The sequence below is a fragment of the Saimiri boliviensis genome, chromosome 4 (assembly GCF_048565385.1).
Source record: "Saimiri boliviensis isolate mSaiBol1 chromosome 4, mSaiBol1.pri, whole genome shotgun sequence".
Lineage (NCBI taxonomy): Eukaryota > Metazoa > Chordata > Mammalia > Primates > Cebidae > Saimiri > Saimiri boliviensis.
This window is the reverse complement of record NC_133452.1, coordinates 31,391,865-31,408,808: the sequence shown is the minus strand read 5'-3', so window position 1 is coordinate 31,408,808 and position 16,944 is coordinate 31,391,865. Positions and strand designations below refer to the sequence as shown.

General features: G+C 44.9%; 1 protein-coding gene across 7 annotated transcripts in view; it reads right to left on the bottom strand.

The window, feature by feature from the left end:
- Positions 1–2,777: 2,777 nt before the first annotated feature.
- NHSL1 (NHS like 1) overlaps positions 2,778–16,944 on the bottom strand; it is a 276,841-nt gene continuing 262,674 nt past the window's right edge. For all 7 annotated transcript variants that reach the window (XM_010337559.3, XM_039467645.2, XM_074397388.1 and 4 more), the window contains 3 exons: positions 10,113–13,382; positions 9,452–9,584; positions 2,778–4,812 (listed from right to left, as the gene is read on the bottom strand). In XM_010337559.3, coding sequence (XP_010335861.3) covers positions 4,077–4,812; positions 9,452–9,584; positions 10,113–13,382 — 4,139 coding nt within the window. In that variant the 3' untranslated portion in view covers positions 2,778–4,076. The remainder of the gene's footprint in view (positions 4,813–9,451; positions 9,585–10,112; positions 13,383–16,944) is intronic.

The window sequence follows — 16,944 nt, the reverse complement described above, 5'->3', positions numbered from 1 at the left end:
CTATGTGGGCACTTCGGACTCTGTGTTCAGGGACCAACAGACAAGAAGCCACCATCTAGTCAGGGGTAATTGACCCTGAACTCCAAGTGGAGGTAAGCCTGCTGTCAGAGGATGGGAGCCAGGAGTAACGTGCGTGGAACCTAGCGGATCCACTGGAGGCACTCTGTACTCCCTGCCCAGCTGTAACTGAAAGGACTAGTGCAGCAACCCTGGTCTGAGAAGCGTTTGGCTCCCAGGATCTCAGGACCTCAGGAATGAGAACTTGGTTTATACTATCAAAAAAGCCACCAAGACCAGCAAAGATGACAGTTGAGGAATTTAGAATGAAAGGGGGATTAATGAGGAACCAGTTGTGGTTCCAAAACCATTTGCAGGAAGGTGCTATAGTTGGTCTCAGCAAACTCCTCTTTCAACATTTATCCTCAGGAAGAGGTCCATGGCACCCTGGAGCAGTCACTCTCTGCATGTTTTTGGGGAAGTGGATCCATATGGGCAAGGGGTGGACTGTGGCAGGCATGGAGAGGTGCCATTTAGATCCCCCTTTAAGACAAGATGTGCCATCCAGCTGCAGGGAGCCACCAGCTGCTACTTCACCAGGGTCCACCTTAGCTTTCAAGTTGAGGTCACACTAGTCTCAAGATAGGAGGGGTTGGTGGCCAATGATTTCACTAAATTATGGAAATTCAGAGCATGCTCTTCTCAGAGGGGGCAAGCACCTAGGATACAAGGACCTAGCTGTTTCAGTCCAACACAGAACTCCGCCAATGAGTGATCTTTTCCCCAGAGTTCCCCCGGGACGGCAGCTCGCCTGACCTCCCTGCCTCATCCTGCTTCCTCTTTTCCTTTCAAAGGTGCTTACTCCAGTAAAAGCTTTGGTAGTCCAAGTATCTCAGTGTCTACTTCTTGAAGAGCTTAAACTGGCAGTAGGATCGTGCCCCTTACTGGTAGCTCATCCATATCGTCTATCTTTGGGCTTCCTCGTCTTTACCAACACATGAGAAGCATTTATTAGGACTTTTTTTTCCATTGCTGAACAAATGAGAGATTGTTCTACACCTTGTTCTGTGAATAAAGACTGGCTTCTGCGGAAGGTAGGTCAGAGCAGGCAACTGAGAGAAACTGTATTTGTTACCGCATTGCTTATTAAAGAAAGTGGACCAAGAACCAGGTCCATGTTGTATTCAAATGACCCTCCATTCCCCCAACAACATCGTCACATCTGCCAAAGCAAATTACCCTGCTGTGCTCATTTTATGATGGAATCAGCATCACATGCAGGCTGAACCCCTCTACAGCAGAACCAGGAAAGCCACTCCTTCCCCTCTCCTCCTAAGATGCCAGCACAGAACAGGGCGTCAGCAGCTCCTTTTCACTGTGATTCTCTTAAGGAATATACCGTCACCCCCACAGGAAAAGCAAGAGTTCAATCAAGATTCTTCAGAAATAGTAGGAGGCCAGAAATCAGATAGCATTGAGGTTGTTTCCAACCGACACACCAACGGTCATTTGTTTCTCTCCCTACTGTTAGAAACTAAAGTGGAAATAATTTAGGGTGGGGTTACTGTCTATGGTTACCTGGAACTTAAAGCATCAGGGTACGAGGACAGCCATCGGATCTACCTCTGTGGAGCTTTGGAATAAGATGCGGTCCATACCAAGTGGCCCCATGGAGTAGGTAGCCACGCGGAAGTAGCTGTGTTTCAGGGATATGTCTTGATTCTTGTCTCCCTGTGTTTCATCCATGCCTGTAAGAAGTTCTCACGTTTCTACACATGCCAAGTCATCTGAACTGCCAGGAGACAGTTATTCCTATTTTATCCCGAAGTCCATAGGACATGATGTGGAGTTGTTTTTCCACGTGCTCTTGCAGATGGTGCCATCCAGTGTCTGTGATGTTCCATCTCTTCTCTGCTGGGGCCTCACCTCCCCCAGAGACCTTCTGTTCTCACTGCTTTTCTGTTTGTATCCAGCAGAACACTCATCAATTCTGTACAAGTAGACTTATCTCATTATTTTTAAAAAAATGCATGTACAAACAAAAAGAAATGTTTCAAATATTTACAATTGTTTTATTCAAAGCAAATTTAAATACGAATGTATATTTTTCATTAAAAATGGGGATTTAAAAAGTTTTATAATTAGTGTTATGTTGCTTTATCTTTGCATAAATTATGTATTAAAGATTTCTGATAGTCTAGTTTCTTTTAGGCAGCTATGAGAAGATTTCATATTCAAAAGCCAACGAACGCCACTTTTCTAAAGAACAATATTTGTGCCAAATTAGTAGACAATTGCTCCAAACCTCTGGTCTTGATTTCTGGTTGTGTGAAGAGGGGCGTTTGGTTTTCTTCAGAGAAAGGGCCTTCATTCCGTAGGTGTGTTTTTGCCTCAAAGACATTTCTAATGGGTATCTGAAGTTTTAGTTTATAAGTCTCATAATGATTTGGTCTGCGCAATTCAACTTTTAGATACTATTTTCATACTCCCAAAAGATGGCGGGTGGTAGCTGTACTAGATTCAGACCAAGAATCTCCACATTGTCATCCTAAGTCCTTCTAAGAAAGAAGACAAGACTGTGGCTTATTTAACAAATAAAGGAGTCTAAGTACACGGAAGTTAAGGGAGTAAGGGTGGGGGCAATAAGACTGACATTAAAATAAAGACTTCAAACACTTTTGTCCCATGTCTAAAATTGTTGGAAAATCTGATTGGAGAAGATCAGAAGATAATTAGCAACTCAATTATTCATAAACAAATATAAAAATGCACAAACCGAATGATGCAAAAAAATCTTTTTAATCTAAAAATTCATTTCCCAGGGCTAATTGATAGCCAAGCCCTATCAATTTTTATCAGTTTATTTAACTAACAAGAGCTATTCAACATTTTCTTTAAAGTAAGATCACAGATTTTGACACATCTTTCTGAATTAGGACATGATACCGTAGGCAGTTCAAGGGAAAAAAAATAGTCATAACTTTTTCTTTGGTGTTCCCAAAAGGATATCCAAAAGTTAGCAAATGTTGACATTTCAAGTGACAGGAAATTGCCTAAAGAAGGTTTAAACTCTGGCTAAAAAACAAACCAAAACAAACTGTTGTAAAAGGAAAAGCTCCACCCATAGTTCTGTAGTGCAAGTTTTCAAATTTAATTCTGAAAAATAATTGTATTTCATAGGCAGGAAACAAATTCCAGCAGTGTATCACGTATTCCTCTCCAACTCTGCCCTCTCTGTATGGCCACACCACCACTTCAGTTCTCAGCTGCTACTCAAGGAGGAAATTCATTTAAAAAATTACCCACACTTCTAAAAATCAGGCTACAATTGTGTATATGTGGCTGCACAGCAGCAGGCACCAGGTTACAGCCTTGCCACTTCTACATGTTTGACATTTTCACAAAAAAGAAAGTCTACCTCCCCCAGAAAAAAGTACCTGAACCAATTAGTCACTTAGCCTCTTCCCGGCTTCTCTCTGCTCACCACAACCTGCCTCCCCTCAGCAGCACACGTGAGCATATATCCGTGTGTTCTGTGCATTAAGAACCAGCAACTCTACCACCTTTCTTAGAAGTAACATCTTCTCCTTTCTTATGGAGCTCGCCAATTTCCATAAACGTAATGCTTTGAAAGCAATTACAGCCTAGTCCAGAGGACTCTGTTACTCTACCAAGCTTAACTCTGGCTTGCTTTCTTCTATTTCTGTACATGTTGTTTGTGTGTATGTGTATTTTTAAAAATTAAAAAGTGTTGAAAATGCACACACACACACGCCCAGCATTTAGGAAAAAAAAAAAAAAAAAAAAAAAAAAAAAAAAAAAAAAAAAAAATCTTCCCCAGGAAGCACTTTCAGAAGTTTAAGCTTCTACTTGCTCTTAAGCCACAGGGCAAGTGCCAAGTGAGTCCTAAATAACTTTCACTCACACTACTGCAGGGCAGCCAACGCCGGGGCCCACAGCACAGACGCAGGGTGGCATCCCCGGGCGAGCCAGGGAGGGCGCCTGGCAGGCTTCCTAGAGCACTGCATAGCTCATCTCCCCATCCCCCCGTGTCACCTGGGAGAGTTATGATCCCGGCCCTAACTCTCCTCGCTCAGAGAACCGCCACACTGCGGGGACGACGCTCTGCCCTCTGCACCGGCTGTCCCATCCACGGGGCGGAGGGCCGGGGGCTGCAGGGAGGCAGCAGGCCCCTCCCCACAGAGCGGGCCGCCCTCGTCCATCTCCTCCCTCGCCAGTCGGTCCAGGGAACATCCCTCCGCAGCGCCCAGGGCCCCGCAGGCTCTGCTGTCCACAGGCTCCATGGCCTCCCCTTCTCCCTCCGAGATGACGGTCATGGGGCTGCTCTGGATCCGGTTCCGCAGGCTGTACCTGCTGCTGGCGGCAGAAGGCGGCGTTCGACTGCGGCCGTACCTGGGGCCGGAAAAGGACAGACTCCGAGGCATCAAGCCTTCGTTCTTGGCCCACTCCTCCTGCGCCCTTCTGTTCTTGCTTGGGGAGCAGCTTGACGGGCTCTCGGGGGCGTCTGGCGAAGGCTCTGACCTTGACCTCTGGAATCTGGGGTCAGTGTTCTTGAGCATCTCTGCTGCAGACATGCGGGCGCTGGTGTCTGAACGACTGCCCTTTTTTAGCAGCAGAGCTTTGAAGTTGTCACTGCTGGTGCTGCTCTTTCGGATGCTTCTCTGAATGGATCCCACCTGTTTTGGAGAGGCCAGGCTCGGGGCAGCGCCGGTGGGTGTCACTGGCGGGGAGGGAGAATGGTTTCGGGAGTGGTCATCATCTGAATCTCTACGGCCGAGGACTTTCCTTTTGGATCTGAGATTTAATAACATCAAGACAAAGGTTAATTCCCAAGGGACCACAAGCTGTCAGCCACAACCACTCTGCTTCTCTTAAGTCACATCTTCCGGTCACCATCTAAGATTCATTTTCAAAAAAATTTATTTTTGACTGGGTATGGTGGCTCACACCTGTAATCCCAGCATTTTGGGAGGCCAAGGTGGGAGGATCACTTGAGCTTAGGAGTTCAAGACCAGCCTGGGCAACATAGACCTTATCTGTATTCCAAAAAAAAAAAAAAAAAGACAGAAGAAAAAGTAATAAGTGAATAATTTTTTTTTAACTTTGAAAAACAACACCCACACAAAAAAGAACAGCCCATTGTAAGGCTGCATGAGCCCGTAACTCACTTATGATAATCATTAATTATGGTCACTCTCCTTTTGTCTCCATTCTTCCTATTTGAAACAAATCTTAGACACTGTATTAACTTACTTTGGATAGGACCATTTCCAAAAGTTTTAACAATGGCCAGTTTTCCTTGATCTCTCCTAGAGGGGCTGATTCGAAGTGAACTTCACATGCTGACCCTCCTTTCTTTCCATGCTTCCTTTTCTTGTTCCATGCCAGAATACCCCCTGTACTAAGACGTACTCCACTCCAGGTCCTAGAACAACTCCTCAGCTTCACATTCTCAGTTATTCTAGAAGTTGACATCAGAGCAGTCTTCCTCAGCTCTTCCAGGACCACGTGCCAACTTCTAGAAATTTAGCCTTCCAGAAAACAAGAGTGAACCCTTCAGGCCAGATCGTGTTTCATGATTGACTTCAGCAAACCTTGTACTGATCAAGAAAATGTGACGGGTGGGGTGCAGTGGGGAAGATGAAAGGGCGAGCAAAGAAAGTAAAAGGTTTCCTGTAGGTATTTCTTTTCCTGAGTCTCTAAGAACATCACTGTTCAATGTGCTTTCCTTTGTCAGTGATGCAGAGATGATAAACCCAATGAGCCAAGTGGCCCCTTGCTGGTCTTTTCATGAGAACAACTCAGTCTCGTAGCTAAGCACAGGAGAACTTGCTTTAAGGAAACTTGACACAGTTAATAGAATAAAGACGTGGGTGTATCTCTTTTCCTGCTATCAAGTCGTAGAATGGGCAGCAAGGCAAGGCTGAGTATGATATCTGTCCATATAGATTAAGAGTTGAAACCAGACTCTTCCCACTTCTTGCTGAGTGACCTGGGGACAAGTTACCCATGCATGCTGTGCCTCCCCACTTACAAGATGCCAACCTCACAGGTTTGTGAAGATTAAGTGAAATAAAGAAGCTACATAACTCCCACTGCTAAAGCTTCCTTGTTCTGTCCTCTTGGGCAAGTTAACATTTCTGACTGTGTTTCCTACCACAAAAGGGGGAATAAAAGTATGTAGGTCACAGTTTGCCCAAACAGCCATGATCGGTCATGCATAGAGCAGGTGCTTGGCAAACCTTTGAATGTCACTAGAAAGTCGATTCAGTTTTTATGTGGCTTACATAGCAAGACAGAGGGCACGATGGGCCCATGCTGGCTACCCTGGGCTTGGTGTTCCCGGGGTCATCTCCATTCTTCTGGCCAAAAAGAAGCCACTAAAGCAGACGGTGGGAAATGGTAAGGACCCAATACAGAGTCTGAAGGGTGGCCAGAGTGGACAGGGCGCCAGACTCTTTGGGACTGCAGAACACGGCCTACAACACAGGTTTCATGGTCCCACTCAGTAGTCAATAAAAGTAGTGCCCTGATATGAGTTAGGACCAGCTAATAAAACCACAGATATCTTAACATCTTAAAATTGCAGAGCAAGAAAAGATGTTACAAATGGTCTAGTCTAACCACTTTCGGTTTCAGAAAAGGTAACTGGGGTCTAAAAAGTGAAGTCACACGACTTTTTAGTATGACAGCTAGGATTTGAGGGACTATCTTTGTCCTTACAGCACATGGTCTCACCACTTATGTGGTCTGCTCCCAAAAACAGCTCTGCTCATTTCATTCTTTTAGGTATTGGCTGTTGGCTTAATTTTTAATTTCGTCTTTAAATGGTGAGGGTATGCTGAGACCCATTAAACAAGTCACAACTACACTTGATAAAAACTATGACTTTTAGTTGTAGACAGAGAATTAAGAAAGAAGACGGGGTGACCAGCCTAGGCAACGTGGTGAAACCAGGTCTCTGCTAAAAATACGAAAATTAGCTGGGCATGGTGGCACATGCCTGTAATCCCAGCTACTCAGGATGCTGAGGCAGGAGAATCATTTGAATCTGGGAGGCAGAGGTTGCAGTGAGCCAAGATCGTGCCCCTGAACTCCAGCCTCGGCAACAGAGTGAGTGAGACTCTGTCTCAAAAAAAAAAAAAAAAAAAAAGAAAGAAAGAAAGAAAGAAAGAAAGACAAGACAGAAGATGGGATTTTATGAAAGCACTGTCATCTCTCAAGAGCAGGTGCCCACTAAAATAATTAAATCTAAATGTACAAATTCTTTGCATATACATACACACAGCCACACACACAAATACGTATTTTTAAGGAAGATGTCTATAAAAAGTGCTTAAACAGTTAACACTGATTTAAAAACTAATTACTTCAATAAATATAAAAACTTCACACCTCAACTGGTGTTCTACATTTTCCATCTGGCTTTAAATCTGAAGCGAATTAATTTGCATTATAAAATTTGGAAGCTGTGTTTCAACTTAGATATTCTTTATTTTAAATTATAAGCTTATGTGCTGAAGGACATAAAAATAAAGCCCTAAAAAACACAGACAGTAGATAGATTTTTACTATGTCTGCTAATTTATTCTCCAAGCTACAACAGAAATTAGCATGTATCCTCGTTCTCTCTCTGCAATCCGTTCCTAAGGCCCAGTTGGCTTTTACTTCTCTCATGCGCACACTGAATACTACAAACTGACCGATTTCTACATCTGCAGTGGATGTAACACCCTTGTAAGAAAAACTACACATTTTTCAGTGCCTTAAGAAGGTTGCCAAAATATAGAAGAAATCTTTGGCATATTTTTGGGAAAAAATATGCAGTAATTCGGACCCACAACAGTTGGGTTTCCTCACTAGAACCAAGTATTTAGTACACAGAACAACCAGACAATGCAAATCTTCTCTGTGGATGCTACTATAAATAGATAGATGTGTCTGTATACTTAGCAACTCAGTGCATTCCATACTAAGTGAAATACTTTGAGTCTTGGAAGAATCTTCTAATGGTTAAATACCAGTTGGTTTTATTTAATTCAGGAAATATTTATTGAGTGCTTATTATGTGTCCAGCGTGGTTAAGAGTCAGAAACATCTGTGGGAACTTCTAGAATTGCCACTAAAGTTTCCAAAGATGCATCACTGATCATTTCTCTGTTTCGAGAAATAATTGGATAACTACCGTTTTGCTTCTAATGAGATTAACGAAACCAGTCCATGTTAAAGGGGGTAGTCTTTAGGAACTATTATACCAACACTAGAGGAGCCATGTAAAGAGCATAATTCTTGACAAGCACATTAATTCACCAGCTTCATTATCCCTGCACCAAGTTAGATGTTTATGCGTCGCATGAAGAGTTTCAGGTAGGTACAGCACTATGCTTTTCATCTTATGCATTAGTCTTTTCAGTGAGATTCCAAGAATAAAGAGTGCTGATATAAGATCATTCACACACAGAATCAAATGATTCTATAGAATCATTTGATTCTTTGTTTCAGGAGGTTAAAAAAAAAGGATCTTCATTCAGGGCAAAATAAGGCCTTGGCAACATAAGGACATTCATTAGAGTTACCTGGAAATATCATGGTAAAGAGGTCTAGAAGGAAGCCAAAGATTTAGCATTATGGCTTAAAGTACTTGCACATAAACAGTCATCAATTCTTACAGTGACACTGTTGTGGGAGTACTCAGCTGTTTACAATCAGAAAAGTGACGTGATAAAACTTTAGTGCTAAATCATATTCACTCTTAAAGATGAACACATACAAAAACTGTAACCATTCAGGCCATTATTTTGAAAATTTTACCATTGTTTTTATTTATTTATTTATTTTTTCATTGTTTGTTTTTAAACCCAACGATTTCTGCTGCCAGTAGATGGCACTCGTGGTATACAGCAACAAGCACACATCATTCCTCTCGCTCCTGCTCAAAGAGACGTACTCTTTTATAGAAACATTTAAGCAGCCAAAGAAATGGCACTGTATAATCGTGGTTTTTCTGTAAAATGAAAAAAACAATACTAAACTAAAACCTCCTGAGGAAGAGTGTCCCGTGGAACTGTCTGTGCATTCTAAGTCCACAGAACGCAGCATTCCTCATCAGACTGCACTGTCAGCTGCTTTAATCCCACTCTTGCTAATACTCGTCTTATGACAGCTACACTGCACTCCTTGCCAGAAGAGCAGCGCCTACCAGAAGGTATCACATTGAGCCTCTGTCCCCAATGTCATAAAAATTAGTGAGACACAGTGAAACAGAAATTAGAGTCAGAGGAAATAAACTATAGGAACCCACCAAAAAATCAACAGTAAAGTTAAGGAGTCATGATTGGCTGACAGAAGAAACCGCAAGGAAGAAAAATAAATTGAGGGGCTGCTTGGAAAGAAGAAATTATAGATAAAAGTCAGAGGAAGGAGTGTGAAATACCTGTGAATAGCTGCAAAAAGGTCTTCTGTGGTCCTGGGTCGACTGGGGGTCATCACCTCATCACTCCCGTCTTCCTTGAGGAAGTCACAGGCCTCCAAGGATGAACAGGCTGCACTGGCCTCCGGTACCCCAGCTATGGAAAAGCAGGCAGGCACACAAGACGCTCAAGTGACTACGATTTCAGTCCTCAGCCAAGCTTCTAAATATGCAGCTTCCCTGCCATTCCTGACAATGTGAGAACCACAGGGAGATGCTGTGGGTCTGTAGTTTGATAGTTTACAAAGAAGGGGAAAAATGACACTAGCCTGAGAACCAGAGTTCATTCTCTGTTAAAGTATAGAACACCTACAGCATCTCTCTTAAATTTTGTTGCAACGTTTCTTGGGAGGTGTTACCCATTGCTATTTAATACCCAGCCTGCTGCAGATCACCTCCATCCCCCTATTTCTGCCATTCCTTTAGGTCTAGTTCTTAAAAATAATAATAACAAAATGCAAAGCTGGTAAGTTAACCTGTTTTAGCACGGGAAGCCCACATACTGCTAGCTTTCACATGAATTTGATCTACCTGGGTTCTTTCCACATGTGGGCATTCAACAACTCTATCTGGTTCAGCTGCTTATGGGCAGAGGGCACAGGAGAAGCCAGGAAGCCAGACTCACCTGCTCCGTCCTGTTGAGACAGGCAGCTCTCCCCATCGCCCCCAGCATCTGCACTGTTCTCGGCTGGCTCTTCCTGCTTGGGAGCCGGTGAGACATTGGGCTGTACCATGGGGACATCGGCTTCCACTCTGCCGGGGGACACGGATCCTGCAGCTCCTCCCTCAAGAACCGAGGTGCCAGGGTGCGTGGCATGAGAGCCAGCTTGGGCTGCAGAACTCTCTTTTGCCTCTTTGCTGTACACAGAGCCCTCCTCTCCCCTGGTGGGGCTGGGCGTGGCTCCGAGGGCTTCGCTCACGTTCTCTGCGGGCTCCACTGCAAAATCTTTCTGCGGAGGTGGTACCACCAGGAACAGTTTGGGCTTCTTGGAAATGGGGGGTGGCTTCCTGCTGGGTGAAGAGTCTGGGAGCGGGGCGGTGCTGGGGCCGGGCCGGGCCTCTGCCTCCCCAGCGCTCGGAGCTCCAAGGCTGCTGCGCTCGGCCACACTGCCATGGTCACCCTGACTCGAGCTCTTGGCAGGCGTCGGAAGCGAGCTTGTCACAGAGGCAGACTGGCTTTCACTCTCCATTTCATTTGTGCTATTTCGGGATTTCGGGAAAGCAGATGGCTTTAAGTGGTACTGTGGAGCGACCGGAGTTCGTTGTTCCTGAGCTGTTTGTTCAGATAACGGCGCTGCCTCGGCGCCCGAGTTCTTTCTCACGGGCCTCAACTGCACCATTTGCAATGCTTCCGTGGTTATCAGGGGCATGGGGGGCCTGCTGGTCTCCTCCTTGGTAGAAGGCGGCCTCAAGGATCCCCGGGAGGACTCTGGCTGGCCAGAATTTGTGAAAGAAGGCCTGGTATCTTTCATGAATTTGGGGTCAAGAGGTGGGGCGGGTGGGGGCTCGGAGGAAGGTAAGAAAGGTGGGGGCAATGGCAAGGACACAGGTGAATCTGGAAGAAGGGGGCTCAGTGCAGTGGGGGGAGGAGAAAGGCACCAATCAGGTGGGGAGCAGAAAGCAGTGAGAACTTCTGGCGGCGGCGGGGGGAACACAGGCGAGTGAGGCAGAGGAGGGCCCTGGGAACAGTCCGCAACAGGAGGTGGGGGAGGAAGGAAAGGAGACCCGTCTGCAGGACAAGGGGATGGAGGAGAGGGAACAGGAGGAGGAGGAGCCAGGGGAGCGCTCACAGCTGGATCCAGCTTCTTCATAGTGCCACTTCCTTCGTTAGAAGTGTTAGAGGAAAGAGAAGTGGACGACGACGAAATGGATATTGAAGATATCAGAGAGGACTTCCTTTCTGGTACCTTGGGCTTGGGCTTCCCCTTCCCATTTGCTGGTGACATTGATTTTAAAAACACAGGCACAGGGGTGAGTGCTGTGGGCGTATTTGACTGGCTGGAATACCCACTGGATGGAGAAATGACTCTGTGTGACTTCTCCGGTGACATGATCTTTGGTTTGACTGAAGCACTGGGCACTTGGGGCATTGTGGCTCTGGACCCTTCTTGGACATGGCGGACTGGCCCGTTCCCAGTGGGCGCCCTGCTGCTGGTTGAACAGCTCCCTGCTGGGTTCCCCGGATCTTCCTGCACGCCCGTGTAGTCAATGTAGTAACCCCAGGGGTCCGTGTACTCTGACTTGACGCTGCTCGTGTCACTCTGCGATGGTGTGACCCCACACAGGGAGTAGACATTGGGGGTGGTGGCAGAAGTCATGCTGCTGCCAGCGCTGACTGTGCTCTGGCTCCGGGAGCGGGGCAGCCAGGGCTCTTCCAAGTCACTGCAGGGGCTCTGGGAAGGCGAGCTGCCACCCTTGCCTGGGAGGCTCAGCTGCAGTGAGTGCTGGAGTGTGGCGATCAGGCTCTCACTGAGCACCTGACCGTTGGACTGGCTGCTCTTCTTGGGAATCCTGCGGAGGGAGTCTGTCCGGGAGGGTGGCAGGGGAGGCTTCTTTGCTTTCTTCAAAGAGATGCTTCTTGACAAGGATTTATCCTGGTAATTGGATCGGTCCCCCTGGTTTTTCTGAGCTCTTCCATCAAAAACATTGACCACGCTGTGCCTGGGGTTCCCAAAGCCATCACTGCTATTGCACAGATTCCCAGATCCATGTCCAGAGTCAGTGTGCAGAGATGTGCAGTAGCCATCGTGGTCCTCGGAATACAGTGACCCAGCATCCTCTTTGTTGGATGTTTGGTCCAAACTGCAGCTGCTCATGTTACTTGTGGGAGTGGAGTAGCCAGGAGTTGCTAAATGTGGCTTCAGGGGCGATGCCCTTCCGTTACCTGAGGCTTTGTATTCCCAGGGCTCCGAGCTGCTGTGCCCTCCACCCCCTGAATAACTAGATTCACTCTTGCCATCCACATCTTGGGGGTGGGCTGGGAAGGCCAGGTTGTTTCTACAGTTATATGACATGGCTTGGGACCCATTCTCCCTACTTGCTGGAGCATTTAGAGAGACTGCCGAGTCACAGAGGGACAACAGTGTGGGTGCACCAGAGGAATGAGGGTCTAAGGCCTGTGAAAGAATGGTGGTGTGACCCGCATTCCAGTGGCGACCGGGAGACGGATGATCATCTTTCACAGCATGCCTGAAGATGAGGTGGTCTCTGGATTTTATCTTTGCATGCAATGAGCCGGAACTTCTACTTTCCAGCTGCCCTGCGCTCAGAGCAGTGTGAATAGCGATAACCTCGGAAGAGGAAGACAGTGTGGCATTTGGGATGATGCTGGTGGAGTAGGCTGCATGAGGAGAAACCACACACGCTGGGCTCGTGACATTTTCACTTTCAAAGTGCCTCAGCTCCTGGGATTTGGGTCTCAACAGTGTTCCAGTCCTTGAGGTACCTCCTAAATGGCCTAAGTTTTCGTCTGCTTGTGGGTGACCTCTCTGGTAGGGGAAAGTGCCATCCATGTCTCCTGCAGGGCACAGGGGACCCAGCCTCGGCTCAAGAGACTGAATGTTTGCCCTTGCTCCAGAACGCGGAAGACTGTGGAAGCCAGCATCACTGTTGAGGCGGGAAGGGAATACGATCCCTGCAGAATCGCTCAGCACAGACATGTTGCCAGAGGAACCTGAGAAGTGGCCCATCTGGGCAGCAATGCCTTGCCCCTTCTGTGCCCTGATTCTCCTCATGGAAGGTGGTACGACCTTCACGTCCTCCGTCTGACAGCTGGAGTCCCTGGTTTCTGAGCGCTGCCCAGCAGACCGATAGCTATCAAACCTTCCCAGCGTGGAGTAGTGATCGGGGGTGTATACCGAGTGGCCACCAACATCATCTTGGCTAATGCCCGATGCTGGAGATAAAGCAAAAAGAGGCTTGTTACCTGAAAATAAAATCATAGTTCATCACCTGTACCGTCACCCCCTCTGACAAAATTAAAAATTTTTTTCTATTTGATTTAATTTCCTTTCTCCTGTAGGTACCTAAATTCATTTAAAAAGTTACCGATAGCTCTAAAATAAAAATAAAAATAAAATAAAATAAAATAAAAAATAAATATTAAATTAAAAATAAAATAAAAATCCTTGTCATGAATTTCAGGTACTTGTCTTATTTTGTACTTCCAATCCTCCTATGGCTTGAGTGCTCCACATGGAATTCTCAGGCAATCCTTGAAGATCAAGGCTGCTGAGGGCTCAGAGGAGGATTTACTTTTAAATAACCACCTTTCCGTAAAGTCTTCAAGGTAGCCTTTCGCCCAGTGGGTGACTGCACAGAGCATCTATCAAGCAGTAACACATCTTTCCCAAAGGCAGATGAATGTAGTAATTGAACAATAGGGCCACAGAGATACCATGTTTGAGGCGTACTGGTATAAAACAGTGTTAATTACATTAATTCTTTATGTCAGAAGGAAATTCTAAGGCAAAGAAAATTGATTTACAGGCCCATCTGTGTTCCAAACATTTCGTTATCCATCTGAAGCCATTCTCTGTCTGTTGGTGACATTCAAAATTCAACAGCAATCTGTTGTGTTCTGGTGGGGGAAAACCGGCAGGAACTGATCCAGTGAACATTTCCTCAAATTAGGGTGATTTATTCATTGGAGTTTTACAACCAAACAGAGAACACTATGTTAAAAAAAAAAAAAAAAAAAAAGACAGAAAGAAAGAAACACAAGGAAGGGCCAACAGGGAGGGGCATGGACGAGGTAAACCTTAAGTGTAGATAAAGTGTTAGATTTCAAGCTACCCCGGAAAGAACAGAGCTTACAAGAAAAAAAAAAAAAATTACAAAGACAAGAACTTACCCAAAGTATACTGAGAAAAAAAGTCAATCCTCAAGACCAATCAAATCTTTAAAAACAGTAGTGAAACTACAGCTTTCCCATGTTATCTCCATCCAAGAAGGACCCAAGAGCATCTATCTCAACACGGGCTTTGCTGAGCTGTGCGACTCAAGCACAACCCTCAGTGGACACCTGGAAGTGACCCTAGGAGTGATGGGATTCCTAAGCTTCTGACGCATAATCTAACCAGGACATGGACTGGATATAGAACGCCTTTTGCTCACTCAGATAGCAGAGGGCAGTACTTAAATGACAGCAGTGTGCTTTTATCAGCCTCAAAGGAGAAGATGGCACCCTGGAAGGAGGGCGCCTGGCATAAAGTGTTCTCCTTCACTGTGAGGGAGAGGCTTTATGTATATATGTATATTTTTAGCAAAGATGATCTGTTTCCTCTCTCTGCCCTCTTTCCAGTACCAACTCTCTGAAGACACACAGACACACACACACAAGGCTGTCCCTCACAGAGAGGGAAAGTGGGCAAAAGGGCAGGAATAGAAGAAAAACCCACTTTGAAGAGGTGCAAAGTTCTGCCATTTAGCAATTTAGAAGATGGGAGGTCGACTGGTATTCATCTATCAGTTTGTACAAGTTCAATTCCAAACACTCAAGATACCTCATTCCATTCAACAATGGGTTTTGAATGTTTGGAATTGAACTCATACAAACAAATACATTTTTTTTCTTGCAAAATTGTACTAGTATTTGCATGGCGTTAGTGGTACATTTTTAACTGTCTTTAAGTACCATAAACAAACTCCTGATACTTTTGGGTAACAGTTTTAAATGTGAAACCATTCTAGGCATCTAAAAAAAAAAGAGGAAAAAAAATAGCTATTTTATCACCCTCTACAGCTAAGTATAACTTTCTTATTAAAATAAAAAACATTTCCTAAAGACCTTAAAAAGCATATGAGAAACTAATATATCTTCTCACAAGGACCACCAAAATTCTATTCCCAAAACAAACTCTCCAATATTTTCACAGTATAAAAAGTTTCACAATATGATGGGAAACAGATGAGCGCTATAGAGGCATATCTTATTGTGCTCGGCTTTATTGTGCATTGCAGATAATTGTCATTTTATTACAAATCAAAGGTTTGTGGCAACCCTGTGTTGAGCAAGTCCATTGGTGCCATTTTTCTAACATGTGCTTCCTGTGTGTCTCTGTGTCACATTTTGGCAATTCTTGCAATATTCCAAACGTTTTCATCATTATTAGATCTGTTATGCTGATCTGTGACCAGGGAACTTTGATCTCATAAAGGAGAAGGCTTTATGCCAGGCGCCCTCCTTCCAGGGTGCCGTCTTCTCCTTTGACGTTGATAAAAGCACATTGCTGTCATTTAAGTACTGCCCTCTGCTATCTGAGTGAGCAAAAGGCGTTCTATATCCAGTCCATGTCCTGGTTAGATTATGCGTCAGGAGCTTAGGAATCCCATCACTCCTAGGATCACTTCCAGGTGTCCACTGACACAGAGGGTTGTGCTTGAGTGGTTGAAGAGCTGGAAGCTAGCAGAGGTTGTTTCATTACTATTGTAATTGTTTTGTGGAGCCATAGATCACACCCACATAAGACTGCGAATGTAACTGACAAATGCTGTGTGTGTTCTGACTGTACTACTGGCCAGCTGTTGCCCAGTCTCTCTCCCTCTTCTTGGGCCTCCCAATTTCCTGAGATACAACAATAATGAAATTAGGCCAATTAATAACCCTACAATGGCCTGTAAGGGTTCAAGTGAAAGGAAGAGTTGCATGTCTCTCCCTTTAAATCAAAAGTTAGAAATGATTAAGCTTAGCGAGGAAGGCATGTCAAAAGCTATGGTCAAAAGCTAGGCCTTTTGTGCCAAACAATTAGCTGAGCTGTGACTGCAAAGGAAAAGTTCTTGAAGGAAATAAAAAGTGCTACTCCAGTGCATACACACATAAGAAAGCAAAACAGCTTTATTACTGATATGCAAAAAGTTTTAATGGTCTGGATAGAAGATCAAATCAGCCACAACATTCCCCTTAAGCCAAAGCCTAATCCAGAGCAAGGCCCTAACTCTCTTCAATTCTGTGAAAGCTAAGAGAAGTGAGGAAGCTACAGAAGAAGAGCTGGAAGCTAGCAGAAGTTGTTTCATGAGGTTCAAGGAAAGCAGCCACTTCTCTTAACATAAAAGTGATGCACAAATGCTGATGGAGGAGGTGCAGAAAGTTATCTAGAGGATCTAGCTAGGGTAATTGACAAAAGTGGTTATACTCGACAACAGATTTTCAGTGTAGATGAACCGACCTTCTAATGGAAGATGTCATCTAGGACTTTCAGAGCTACAGGTCAATGCCTGTCTTCAAAGCTTCAAAGGACAAACTGACTCTTGTTGCTGGGGACTTAAAAGTTGAAGCCAAAGCTCCTTTACCATTCTGAAAATCCTAGAGTCCTAAGAATTATGCTAATCAGAGTCTGCCTGTGCTCTATAATGGAATAACAAAGCCTGGATGATGGCATGTCTGCTTACAGCATGATTTACTGAATACTTTTAAGTCCACAGTTGAGATCTACTCCCTAGGAAAAAAAAAAGATTTC